The 13,852-nt window shown below is 39.5% G+C and overlaps 1 protein-coding gene across 1 annotated transcript in view; it reads left to right on the top strand.

Moving 5' to 3' along the window:
• The window catches only part of LOC126484991 (putative phosphoenolpyruvate synthase), a 317,801-nt gene that overhangs the window by 262,385 nt on the left and 41,564 nt on the right, over positions 1-13,852 (top strand). The window contains exons 23-24 of the mRNA XM_050108598.1: positions 10,232-10,459; positions 11,507-11,594. Coding sequence (XP_049964555.1) covers positions 10,232-10,459; positions 11,507-11,594 — 316 coding nt within the window. The remainder of the gene's footprint in view (positions 1-10,231; positions 10,460-11,506; positions 11,595-13,852) is intronic.

Raw genomic sequence — 13,852 nt, 5'->3', positions numbered from 1 at the left:
CCGAATTCAAACAGTAGGTCGGTAACGCAGGTCACAATGTTGTCCGCGAGGGTGGAGCACTCGCATGTGATATTGTATGCTGCGGTGGAAACAGAGTGTTGGACATATGTGCGGGTGCACGATATGTGAGTGTTTGTAGGATGGTGGAGCACTGAACCCTGTACAACTTTCGGAGATAGTTCGTAATGAGACAAAAAATCCATACCGAGGATTGGTTCATCGATGTCGGCAGTGTAGAACGTCCACGGAAAACATAGAGAAGGAGATGGGGTCACTGTAACCTTTACTGAGCCTGAGGTAGGTAATGTCGACACATTGACAGCTCGTAGAAGTGACTTCGTCTGTGAAGAAGTGGGAGGAGCCATCAAAGTAGGTATGATTGACATGTCAGCACCAGTGCCGACCAGAAAAGCTAGACATGATGCAATGTCAGTCACATAGAGATGACCACTCGGCCAGGCGGATGAGCGAACGGAGTGTAATGTAAGAGGACGCCTGTTAGGTTCCCGCAGGACTGGGCGTCTCTTAGTTCCTGTGGCCGGCATTTGGGTGTTGGCATGGCAACCTGCACTTCTTGGCATCATCGTTGAGCACTTCATGGTACCAACAGAAAGAGTGAGTGGGGTGAGGATGTGGAAACTGCGACAGTGGGGGTGGCTTGTCCTTGTTGATTTGTTCCAGTAAATAGACTGGTACATAAGGTGCATGGGCGATCCTGGAGTGCTCGGACAGCAGCGAGACTGAGCTGACACTGCCAGGAGAAGTAGACAAGGTGATGGCGAAGTGAGCCTTGCCTCTGCCTCTGCCAGCCGAAGGTTGGTATGCAGGCTCGGCTGTGCCAACGAATGGTGTGGAATGAGCTGACGGATGTTGCCGCAGCAGCAAATACAACTGGTCAGCGATGCATAGGCTTTAGCCGATGGACTCAAACAAGTGTGGTAATCGATGGATCTGTAGATCAGTAGGTAGTTTGGCAGACCACACAGCCCATAGCGTGGCATTAGGCATGGTATGCTCATTCACAAGCAATCGAACGTGGCACCAGAGTTGTGAGGGGGCACGTTCCCCCAGGTGCTCCTAGTAGAGAATCTTGATTGACGTGGGAGCAGCAGGCAGTTGAGCAACCGGAACCGGGGACCCCCGCAAGTGAGGTGATGGGCGGGGAGGGGGAGCGGGGAGGGGGGGGGGGGGGGGGGGTTCGTGAATGCCACCCGCGTGGAAAATGTCTGATGCATAACATGCATGTAGTGCACATGGCAGGCCACTGAGGCAAGGTAAGGGGTCCATGTTACACGAAACACTGAATTGTGAATGTAAATTAGACACAACTGGAACACCATGCGCACGGCATTGTACACGGCCCGACAGTAACTGACGTAGCATGCTGGTGGGTGGCTAAACATGTGTTCAAATGGAGATCACTTTCTTCTTGAAACACTCAATTTGAAAAATTGTTCAGATCGCATTTCACTGTTGGATGGGCATAATCAAGTGACGTGAAGCCTGAGTCCATTGTTCACTCTAATGGCGTAGTTGTCGACCATTGAAAACTAATGAGATTAGCACACATCATTGGTTGAGAACACAAATTGCTGTTCGTAAATGATGACTATGCCCCATTTTTAGTGCCATACGCGTTTTGCCTTTATTTACCAACCACCAGAACTGTTTATAACCTATAGGCACAATGACAAAAATGTAAATAAAATAGCTAACATATGTACATATTCCAGGCCACTGATGATGCCTTGCAGAAAATAAAGGCGAAACGCATATGGCACTAAAATTGTGTTTTATTCAGTTGCTGTCAGACGGTCCATAAGTAAAAATAATTAATATACCGTAATATTACACGCAACTGAGGAAGACAGGACTATAAAAGTTGAAGATGACTATGCCGTTGGCGAAGAAACGACGAAACTCGGTGAGCGGAGTTGTGCTTCCACATCTTTGAACAAGGCATTGTTTGGCGTGGTCATTGAGTAGTGCATTTAACCTGTTGCATAAACACCGGTGCAGAAGACGCAAAACATGAATGAAGTGCGGGGTCACCACTATGGGAACGGGATCGGTAATCAGGATATAGGAAACTTAATTCCCATGTATGTCGTAGCTCGCATATATTTACACTTGACATTGCGTCTGTACAGAATGAAGTATAACAAAGAACTGACTAAAGTAAAGTTAAGATGGAGGCTCAACAGAACACTTAGAGTTCACAGATATTAAGTTTTGTGGTCGATATGAACTATCGATGCCACACAGTCTTTTTCACAAATTGTCTAAACTGTGGAGTTCCCAACAAAACCATGCTACAAGCTATCATCTCACCAGCAATGGCATGATCAAAAGGTGGCACAGAACTTTAAAGGCAGCTCTCATATGCCACATGAAGAAATGGACGGAGGTGCTTCCTTTGGTCCTTTTAGGACCCTGAGCTGCAAAAAACCTGACACTGGAGCATCGTTGTCTGAGATGATGTTTGGGCAGCTGTTAAGAATTCCAGCAGACTACCTCACGCCTGCACCACTGCCAGATCAAGTGGAATTACCGCAGCTGGTGCAACATTTTTGACAGCACATCTCAGTGGTACAATGACCCCTGCTTCACACCAAAGTCAACACCTCATTTTCATCCACAAAACCTTGACTGGCTGTTCCCACATTATGCGCTGCACTGATTTAGCACAATCTCCTTCCAGCCCCCAAACACTGGACTTTTTGCGGTGTTTTGACATGGGGACTGCACAACAGAAATTTTACAGAATGGCAAAAGAACGGAGGTATCAATTGATTGAGTTAAACCAGCGTGAATATTATAATCTTCTTCATTGGACAGCACTCCACTGACCCATGATATGCAATGTGCTGACATGTTCACACAGACTTCAACCACAGGGCCAGCCAACCTTTGAACTTAGTCATACCTTAACCTTCACCTACTGCAAAAATTGATTCTGTAACCAGCCACCGACACAAGAACTGGATGACAGGTTAACATTCGGTACCCTTATATTCGACGTACTCTGCATTTTAGATGGGGGAGGGGGATCTGTTTAGCTATGAAGTACTTCTTTGTCGTTGTACTCTTTTTGCCCTTGTTCTCTGACTTGCTTTGTGATCACATTGTGTATTATTTGACTGTTTCTTATAAAATGTGTTTTGGTACATTTAAAAATAGTGTATGTGTGTGTTTTAGTTTTACCTACACATATTATATGATATTAGGGGAAATAGAGCTACAAAAAGACACATGGAAACTGGTGGAATGTGTGGACGAGATTGAGAACATTAAATATAAGCTTCCAAATAATAAGAGGCCACTAATTGTAGTTTATAACATGTCTGATACACTTCCAGATTCTAAATTGTTATGTGAGGTTTGTGGCATAAATCTCAGTGACCATTTATACCAAGGAGAGATCAAAATAAAATCTACCCACATGGAAAAAGATACACCCATCACTTACTAGAGGTCGGCTCAAAAATGTGCAATTTTTTTTTTCTTTCAAGTTAAAGTGCAGTAGGCCTACTTCAATTAAAAACTATGAAATATTTTAACCAAATGTCAAAATGCTTTAATTGTCATCATCTGAGGCACACTTCACACTTCTGTGAAATGAACATGAGAGTCTGCATGCAATGAGGTAAGAAGAGCCACTAATCTTGGACATGTACTAATATAGAAAAGAAGGTTGAGTGTATTCCGTGGAGTACCTGAAGGAACATGCAGTAATCCTGGCATCAAAAAGTATACCATACCATGCTCAAATTCGCCTCCCCCACCCCCACCCCCCAACCACACATAAACACACACACACACACGCACGCACGCACACACACACACACACACACACACACACACACAGTGAATGTCAGGAATGGTTACAGGTCTGTCTAATACATAATGTGCAAAACTTTAAATCTGATAGCCATTCTTGTTTTGAGATTGACAGAGGCTACAGCAGGAACTATAGTAAGTGTTTGAATGGTAGATCTGATCACTAAAGACCTGTTACTTGTATAGGGCTATCGCCTACCACTGACAAATTAGGTTATCTCATGGCTGATTCTAGAGTAAAATCCATGCCTTCTGGCTTCTGACATATTGGATACAGCTTCCTCAGTAGGATGGATTATATCAAAGATGTCTTTTACAATGGTAAGTAGAATTTTTCATTTGAAAGCATATAAAGTAAAAACTGTGTCAATGAGTGGCATTCCAGATGTTTCCAGGTACCACATAACACTGGACAATGTAATTTGTGTGTGTTTATATGTTTATTTGTTTGTTAGGTCTGAAGAATTACGTCATACCGAAAGTTAAGCAATAAGACACAAAAGAATTACAGACGTTGGCTGTGAGTAGGCATTGAGTGAAGCCAATGTGGAAAGCTGAAAATTTGTCTGAACCGGGATACAAACCCAGGTCTCCTTTTTACCAGGCAGATGCTCTGACCAGTAAGCCATCTGGACACAGAGCACATTGCAATTGCATGGGCTGCCCTAGCACCCCAGCCCTCCCCCCCATCAGACCCAAATTCTCAATTTATTCACACACCACTAATATAGTGCCCCTTGCTGATTTTCCTGAGTACTCACGGCATTTCACCAATTTCTGTAAGAGTTTAAGCCTGAGGTGCATCTGCACAAAAGAGATCCTTGGCCATCTTGCCTTAAATATAGTTAAGCAATATATTCCAAATCCTGTATATGTAACTGTCTACTGCTCCAACTCTCAACTCAAACATGAGTTTTATCTTTACTCCATCTATTTTTGTACACCACCCTGTAATTTCCTGTATCATATTTGTGTGACAGAATATTTAAGTTATGAATTCATACACAACATTGTTGCTTAATATGATTTAAAATGTTGAACTTGTTTGTACATTTAGCAAATGAATGTTATTTATTTTATGTCTTTTTTTTTAAAATACACAGTATTTTATGTTAGTACTCAAATCTATGCCAAAAACCAGTTCTTCTGCTACTACTTCATTCTGATTAGTGAAATGAATATAAACTAGCAGTAATATTTCATTTCCTCATTTACATTACAAATTTTATGTTCCTTAACATGTCCAAAACCATTCCTCCAACATCAAAGGCCATGAAATGAAATGAGCGTATGGCATTGTTGGCCGGAAGGCCCCTAACCAGGAAAGTTTGGCTGCCAAGTGCAAGGCTTATTTCAGTCGATGCCACATTGGGTGACTTTTGCACCAGTGATGAGGATGAAATGATAATGAGGACAACAGAATACCCAGTCCCTGAGCGGAAAAATCTCCAACCTGGCCGGGGATCAAACCCCGTCCCGCTTGCATGGGAGGCGAGCACGCTACCACCCAGCTAAGCAGGCAGATATCAAAGGCCATATTTTCAATTCTTTTGGAAACTGTTTCTGAAAGGAAACTCCAGCTGGGAAGGTCAACAATGTAGGAAAAGACGGAGTGCTACTTACTGTAAAGAAGATACGCCAAGTTGCAGGCAGACAGGTACAATAAAAGACACTCATATATAGCTTTCAGCAACAGCCTTCATGAGTAAGACATGCACGCACACACACACACACACACATGCACACACACACACACATGCACACACCACTCACACACACACACACACACACACACACACACAAGCAAGCACACCTCAGGCTGGCCTGAGATGCTGGAGTTGGCAGTCTTGTGTGTGTGTTTGCTTGTGCGTGTGTGAATGGTGTGGATGTGTGTTTGTGGGGGGAGGGGGGGGTCTTTTACTGATGCAGGCTGTGGCTGAAAGCCGTATGTGAGGTGTCTTTTAATTGTGCCTGTCTGCAATTTGATGTGTCTCCTTTAAGGCAAGCAGCAATCTGTCTTTTCCTACACTGTTAATATCCTTACTGAATGGAATTGTTTTTACCATGGCACAATAATCAGGCTCCATTGAAGTAGACTATTTACAATATTTTTGTTGCTTGTAGATCCTCATGCACTAAGAGTTTTCTGATACCAGAGCTGGCTGAATTTGTAACTTTTATTTGTGTTACTGCCATTTTCAAATGCCTGGAGTTACATGATAGAATAACATTTACTGATTGAATGCGTACAAGATTAGCTAACAATGGTTTGAAGGTACAGAGTTATTTGAACTGAAGCAACTTCCGTCAACACATAGAGTTATGTAAATTACACTGTGTCAATGAATAAATCAATCAATAAACAGACACTTGTTAAATAATAATTGCCATAGAGTAACATATTTGTGAACATGATGAATCACATGCTTACCTACAACCATTTTGAGAAACCATGTCAATCAAATAACCAAATAGCCTTTTCAGCAGATAGTTGTTACAGCAACATAAAACAACATTTATAAATTCACCTGTTCTACAACACAGACGAAATTCAACAGAGTTTCATTGCCATATGTCAGTCAAAGAGTGAATTTACATGAGTGACACACAGTGACGACCACCATCATAGCTTCACCAATGATATAAGTCACAACTTCTTTTAGAAGATAAATATGACTATCTTGAGGCATGAAATTATGTCAGAATGGAAGTTTCAAATAATGTTACAGTATTCATTCAGTAATAAAATTACTGCATGCTAATATAAGCAAAATTAGAAGTGTTAAAATATCCTTAACTGTGGGTTGTACAAGGGTTTCTTGTATAGACTATGACTTCACACATAATACTATTAATAAACAGACACTACAGGCAGCAAGGAAATTCATGTATGATAATCGAACATAGTATCAAAATATATTGAAAACAAATATAATTGTTTCATCTGCTATGTCTTATTATATTCACTTTATAAAATTAAATTTGTGCATATTTTTATCTGGTGATAGTTGAAAGAACCACCAACAAAAAAAACTCAGGATGCTCCTAACCTAATTTCTCCAATGTAAAATGCCCATGACAAGTGATAATGGCCATTTTACTAGCACTGCTATAGAGTATGCACTGATGGGCCACCACAGACACAAACTCGTCACTACTAAACATCACTGCATTTTAAGTTTTATACTTACTTACTTATCCGTGGTTTGGGCCTTATGACCATATGCCTGCTCCACACTCCTCCTCCATTGTTCCCAATTGCGAGCCTCCTGTCACCACTCACCTGCTCCTAGTCCCATGTCCTTGGTGTCCTTGTCAATATTGTCCTTCCATCTTGTCCGCAGTCACCCCTGGTACCTCCTTCCAGCTACAGCTCCCAGAATCACATCATGGGGTATCCTCCCTCCATTCATCCTTGCTACATGTCCAGCCAAGGTCTTCTTATTCTTTTTATAATGTCAGGCTGTGCGTAAAGTTTTTTTTTTTAAAAAAACAGTCAAAGGGCCATATATTTTTTGGAGGATTTTTCATTTGAAAACTAGTTTCTCCTCATCTGTTGTCCTAAAGGTGAGGATTTCACAACCATGCATAACCATTAGCGTAATCATCATACTTTGGTACAGCCTGATCTTAAAATTTCTTGACAGGGATCTTTTCTTCAGCACATCCTGTAGGATAAAGTATGTTCTGTTGCCTCCGACAATACTTGCATTTATTTCAATTTCACAGTGGTTCTGATCACCGCAGAGACTACCAAGGTATCTGAAAGTATTTGACCTTTTGAATTGGATACTGTCCGCTGTGAGCAGGTCCCCATCTCTCGCTGACTTTCTTGGAACCATGCATTCTGTCTTATCTTCACTGACTTGCAGGCCTGTTCTATTGGCAATCTTGCAGTATGAGCCTGCCATTCTTCTGAGCTGTTCTTTACTTCTGTTGACTAGGGGTATACCAATGTGGTCAATTTTCATAAATTCCCAGTCTATTTTTTCTGGTACAAGGTTGAATAATATAGGGGGAAGGACATCTCCCTGTCTGAGGCCGGTTCGAACTTCGAAGTGTTCCGATAGACCGGTACTTATCCGCACTTTACAGAGTGTTTGTTCTAGGCACATTGCCACCAAGTGGATTATTTTGGATGGAAACTGAAATTCCTTTAGTACTCTGATTATAGTACCCCTATGTAGGCTGTCATAGGATTTTTTGAAGTCAATGAAGAGCATGTGCATGTCTGTATTATATTCCCAGCATTTCTCTGTTGTTTGACATAGGGTAAATAGGTGGTTCACTGTTGATCTGTTGCAGCTCAACCCACGTTAGTAGTCTCCGACAGCTTCTTCGTCAAGTGGTAGTATCCTATTTATGAGGCATAGAGATAGTACTTTATAGCTGACATGTAGCAGAGATATTCCCCTATAACTGTCACATACCAGGGGGTTAATATTTTTCAGTAATGGACAGATGATGGCCATTTTCTTATCTTTAGGGAGACTTTCTGGCTCCCAGGCCTTCTGTATGAGGCTTGTCATGGTTCTTACAAGGTCAGGTCCTCCATTTTTTATGAGCTCTGCAACAGTTTGGTCTTCCCTGGCCTCTTTGTTGTTTTTTAATTTTTTTGAGTATTTATGCAGTTTCATATTCAGTGGGAGTAGTCACTTCTGTGTCCGCAGTTTGTGGGGACTCAAAAGGAAGAAGTTCTGTGGTGTCTTCAGAATTTAGGAGCTGGGAGAAATATTCTGCCCATCTTTGGCCTATCTCTTTTCCATTCACTAGTATTCTTCCCTTTTCATCTTTAATCAACTGTTCTTTCTTTACATAATTTTTTGCACATTTCTTCATGTTGTGATACATTTGTCTAGTCCTGTGGTGAGTGAGATCCTCCTCCTCTGCCTCATAAAGTATGTCACTGTAATATTTCCTTTCTTCTTGTCTAAGAACTGTTGATGTTTCTTTCCTTATTCAAGTAAAGTTCTCTTTTAGTTGTATATTGTTCATGTTTTCTAACCACTCCTTTCTAACTCTCCTTTATTCTTCAATTTTTCTTTCGCATATCTGGTTGAAACATACCTGGTTAGATTTTTTCCATTTTCCCAAAACTTTTGAGGCTGATTCATTCAGGGTGATTTTAATTTTTGTCCAGTCTTCATTTATGTTATTGTGACCAGACTCCATTTGCTCCACATTTGTTATCTTCCCATCTAGTTCTGTCACAAACTGCTCCTTTCTTTCTGATTCCTTTGACATATTTACATTATAGATTACCCTTTTGGTCATTGTCTTTGTGACTTTCTTAAATTTTACTGTCATTTTAGCTGTTACTAGGAAATGATCATTGTCATAGTCTGCTTCTCTGTATGACCTGGCATTCTTGATCCAATTTGCAAAACGTTTTTCAATACATACATGATCTGTCTGGTTTGCAGTTTGGCTATCAGGTGATATTGATGTCCCCTTACGAATATTTTTATGGCGGAACATGGTACTAGATATGCATAAGTTGAGATCTGTAGCGAATGTAATCAAATGGCTACCACTGTCATTACTTTTTTTTATGTTAACTGACATATCCAATGACAGGCCTGTAAGTTGTCTCTCTTCCTACCTTAGCATTGAAATCCTCAAGTATTATTTTGATACTATGGTTTGGCTGTGAGTCATATATTTAGAATTCTTCTTTCATGAGTTCATCTCTGTCTTCATAAAGAGCATGTGCTTTAAGAAACGTCACATCTGTGCTTTGTCCACCAATTGTTATGTATGAAATTCTGTTAATTATGTATCTGAATTCTTTTATCAAGTTTTGCACTGTGCTACTAACATATAAGCCTGTTCCAAATTCTCGGTGGTCACCACAATCTCCATGTAGAATACTTCTTGTACTTGTTCTTACAGACCCTGTTCCTGGCCATCTGATTTCCTGCAGTGCTACAATTTGTAGTGTGTATTTTTCTAGTTGGCTGACTAGAGTTTGCATGCTTCCCAGCCTGAACAAACTTCTTACATTCCATGTTCCAATATTAAGTCTGGTTTTCGTTTCCGAGTTCTGTTCCAATTAAGACTGTTTCCGGGGCACATGAAGACTATCCTGACCAGATCTTGTTTTCTATGAGAGTGGAGGTAGCCCTCTGCACAACCCCCAACCTGAAGGACCAGAGACCTTGTATTTGGGGGTCTAGCCCTAGGAACATTGCCTTCTCTATGGCTCAGTGATATGTCCTAGCCACACGTCCACCCTGGGTATTTTATTTCCCTCATACCCGTCATATCCGGTGAGTGTTCCCCTATCTGCCACCTGGGGAGGCGCCCAATGGGGGTCTAGTAACCCCACACAGGTTTAAGTTTTATAGTAATAATAAAATTACTTTTGTATAAAGAACCTTTTTTATTGCAGGAAAATCCTCAGCTGGCTATTACCATGGTGCCAAAAATCAGTAGCAATCCGTGAGACAACAAAAGCATGTGTCATTAAAGTATTGCACCAATTTAGATTAGCATTCCGTGAGCTGGGACAACTTATGGTAAAGGAAAGCAGGTTACCAGATGCAGAGCTGGTATTTTACATGACATTTTATGAATTAGGATATCTTTTAAATACAAGAGATCCAGTAATAGTCAATAAGTAAGTTATTTTCATTTTTGTCATTCTGAAATTAGGAAATAGTCATATTAAATGTATAACTGCCATCAAGCAAATATTTTATGTTCCAGTGGTTTGTAGTCAAATAACGTCTTCTACAATGGTACTTACAATTATTCAATAACTCATACCTGTAACCAACAGACTTATTGTTGATAAACTTGAGGATAAAACTGTCAAGAAATTGTAAGCTCAGCACAAATTAGTAATTACCATACTAAATTCATACATACATTTTATTTGTGGTATTTTCTCAGTTCATATATCATCTTTCAACACCTCTTTTTTTTTGTTAATAAAGTTCCTGTGTGTATTACCTCTGCTGAATTACCAAGTACTTGTTTATAGCAAAATTTCTTAACTTTCAACATATATTACATGAACATATTTGAACAATATTCTCCCATAAAAATAATTTTGAATGCTATACTACATGCAGGTTTATTTTTGTGAAAACAGAGTTTTAAAAACTCATTGCTGCTTCATGAAAATCTAATGTAGTTTTAAGATAATGACAATGGATCTTATGTATTGTGCATTTTTGACAAGGGTCTCAAAAACACATGTGACAGGCGAATTTTGAAATGTAGAAGAGCTCAGAATACTTGATTTTACCACATGATATTTAGTTTGAGGTAGAGTCAGAAATTTCCACAATGATGTGCATTTCTAAACTTCCCAATATCTGCTTTAAAATTTCACTGAGAGAACCGGTTCTCTGTTAATAAATTATCATTAGTTTTTCTGCAACACAGTACATTAGAACAATGTCACACACAAACAAATAGTAATAATGGTAATGTAATTGTTATGTATAAAAGAAAATTATAAAAAATACCACGAAAAGAATGTTCACTTGCCACTTGATATGTTGTGTACATTTTTTTTAGTCACATCTACTAACTTAATTTTACATCCACTCATCATGTGTTATGTAATATCAAGTAAATGAAAAGTACTATTTCCTATTCATAATTCCTTTCAGAGTGAACCTTTTTGAGTTTCATTTACATTTGTATTTATCCATAGGGCTGTCATGAGAAAACGTCACTTTCCTAAATGGTCGAAGTTGAGGTTTCCAGAAATTATTTCAGGATTGCCAGTGCCGGTTAATGAGGTAAGATTTAAAAAAAATAGATTATATGTGCTGTCTTATTTAGCTTAAGGAAATTCAAAATTGTGTTTTACATATATTTCAAGAATGAAAGGTTAAAAATACACAACAACATAAAAGTTGATGTAGGCTGGTAATAGATGGCATTGGAAAGTCAGAAAAATACAATTAACTGCATGTGTTCTGACTGTGGAAGAACTGTGTGAGGCAAGTTTGCTTGTAGGATAAGGAAACTGCAGTGCAGACATGGAGTCATCTGTGACATCTGAAATCAATGCAAGGATAGTGATTTCACAAATAAAAACAAACCTGTTTTTTGTTCCTCTGGATGACATTCCCCTCTCTTAAGGTTGATTCATGGAAATGACATATTCTTGTTGTAAATTTCACATTTATTTCTGTGACCAGATGCCCTTTGCCATTCCAATTTAAACCAACAGGAGGAAAATCGTGTAAAGAGTTTATGTACAGGGTGCCGCAAAAGGAATGGTCAATATTCAGGGATATGACAGTAATGCACATTTGAAGCAAAAATCTTCATATGGACATATGCCCTATTCGAAATGTTCTCCAAGAGAATATATTTAATGCACATTTGTTTTTGGGCTGTGCACATGTCTGTATTACCCACATAACCTCTTTGATGGTTTATTCTAGCCCAACCTACCTCGTTGCTTTCAACCTCATTGCTCAGATTGCCTTGCTGCCATTAAACTATCCCACTGGATGCGCAATTGTACACGGAGTATTGTGAGTGGAGTAGTGTGACGGGTTGTGAATTTATCAGAGAGAAGTAATGATTAACTATGTTTTTATACACACTAGCTAAAATACCATATGTTTATACTAATGAAGAATCTGCAGATATGGTGTAAGTTTATGGCTTCTACAATGGTAGTCCTCCTGCTGCTGTCAAAGAATAGCCTTGGCAATTTATGACATATTCATTCTTTATTGTAGAGTGTTTACCAGAGTTTTCAGTACACTGAATGAAACAGGAATTTATCCAAGTTCCCAATTTCTTCTGAACTCATAGTTCAAAAACTTGTGCATGGCCACCAAGACATTGTTGAATTGGTGCAGTGTGGTCCTACTACCAACACACAGTGACTTTCTGCAAGTATCAGCATCCCACAAACACGTATGTGGTTAAAATTACGTGCGGAAAATTTGTACCTATTTCACATACAGTATGCCGACAATCTTCACATTAGCAGCAATGTTTTATGACTTGAATTTTTTCACTGCTTAAATGACAGTCATGATTTGCTTCCATTAGTACTGTTCACTGATGAAGTCATGTTTACATTAATGGAATCAGTAACAACAACACACATAATAATCATTGATGGTCACAGGAAACTCCATATACTGCCATTCATTTTTTGATCAATGTTTTGTGCAGCATGTAACATACTGATAGATCCATTCATTTTAGAAGAGCAAATGACTGGACATAATTACTTGCATTTTTTTAATTCATTTGTTGAACACCCTGAGAACATTTATTTGGTTACATGAACAGCTGTGTACTTCCAGTGTAATGAAGCCCGCCCAGATGTGAGGGGACATCTCAAGCACATTTGTCATAAGTGCTAGATTGTTCATGGTAGTACAGTTAATGGGCCACCAAGATTGGCCAAACTTATGGCATTAGACTTTTGTTTATGGGGTTGGATGAAGTCTGAGGTATACAAATGAATGGTGAATACATGAGGAGAACTGCTTGCCCACATCATGAACACTGTTGCCCAATAACTATGTACATTAAAGGTGTTCTATCTTGAAAATGATTTGGAATAGGGCATATGTCCATATGCCCTATTGTTCCTGTCATATCCATGAATGCTGAACACTCCTCCCGAGGCACCCTTATACAGGTTGAGACAGCCAAGACAGGCCACCCCAAATACATCAAGAATTAATAAATATCTCAAAGTGTGGGTTTCACCAAGTTTCCTGATGTTTGCAAATAATTTTTATATTACAATGCCAATGTTGTTTTTTTGTAATGGAATTATATACTTTTTGTTGCATTTGAAATAAGCATTAAGAGAACTTCAATGACATAACATGTATGAGACTTATCAAATAATATCAAGATAACAGCACCACAAACCACTGTCTCGCCATCAGGAGAAGAGGTTCCACAAATGTGTGACCTGTTATACCAAATGTAAGCAGACATTTAACTCAAGTATGGTTCTTCTGTTTACCTGTGTGCTTGAATCCCATCAGTCTGTGTTCTGTTGTTGTATCTG

This window comes from Schistocerca serialis, chromosome 6, assembly GCF_023864345.2.
Source record: "Schistocerca serialis cubense isolate TAMUIC-IGC-003099 chromosome 6, iqSchSeri2.2, whole genome shotgun sequence".
NCBI classification, from domain to species: domain Eukaryota; kingdom Metazoa; phylum Arthropoda; class Insecta; order Orthoptera; family Acrididae; genus Schistocerca; species Schistocerca serialis.
The sequence above is the reverse complement of the archived record's forward strand: the minus strand, read 5'-3'. Positions and strand labels throughout refer to the sequence as shown.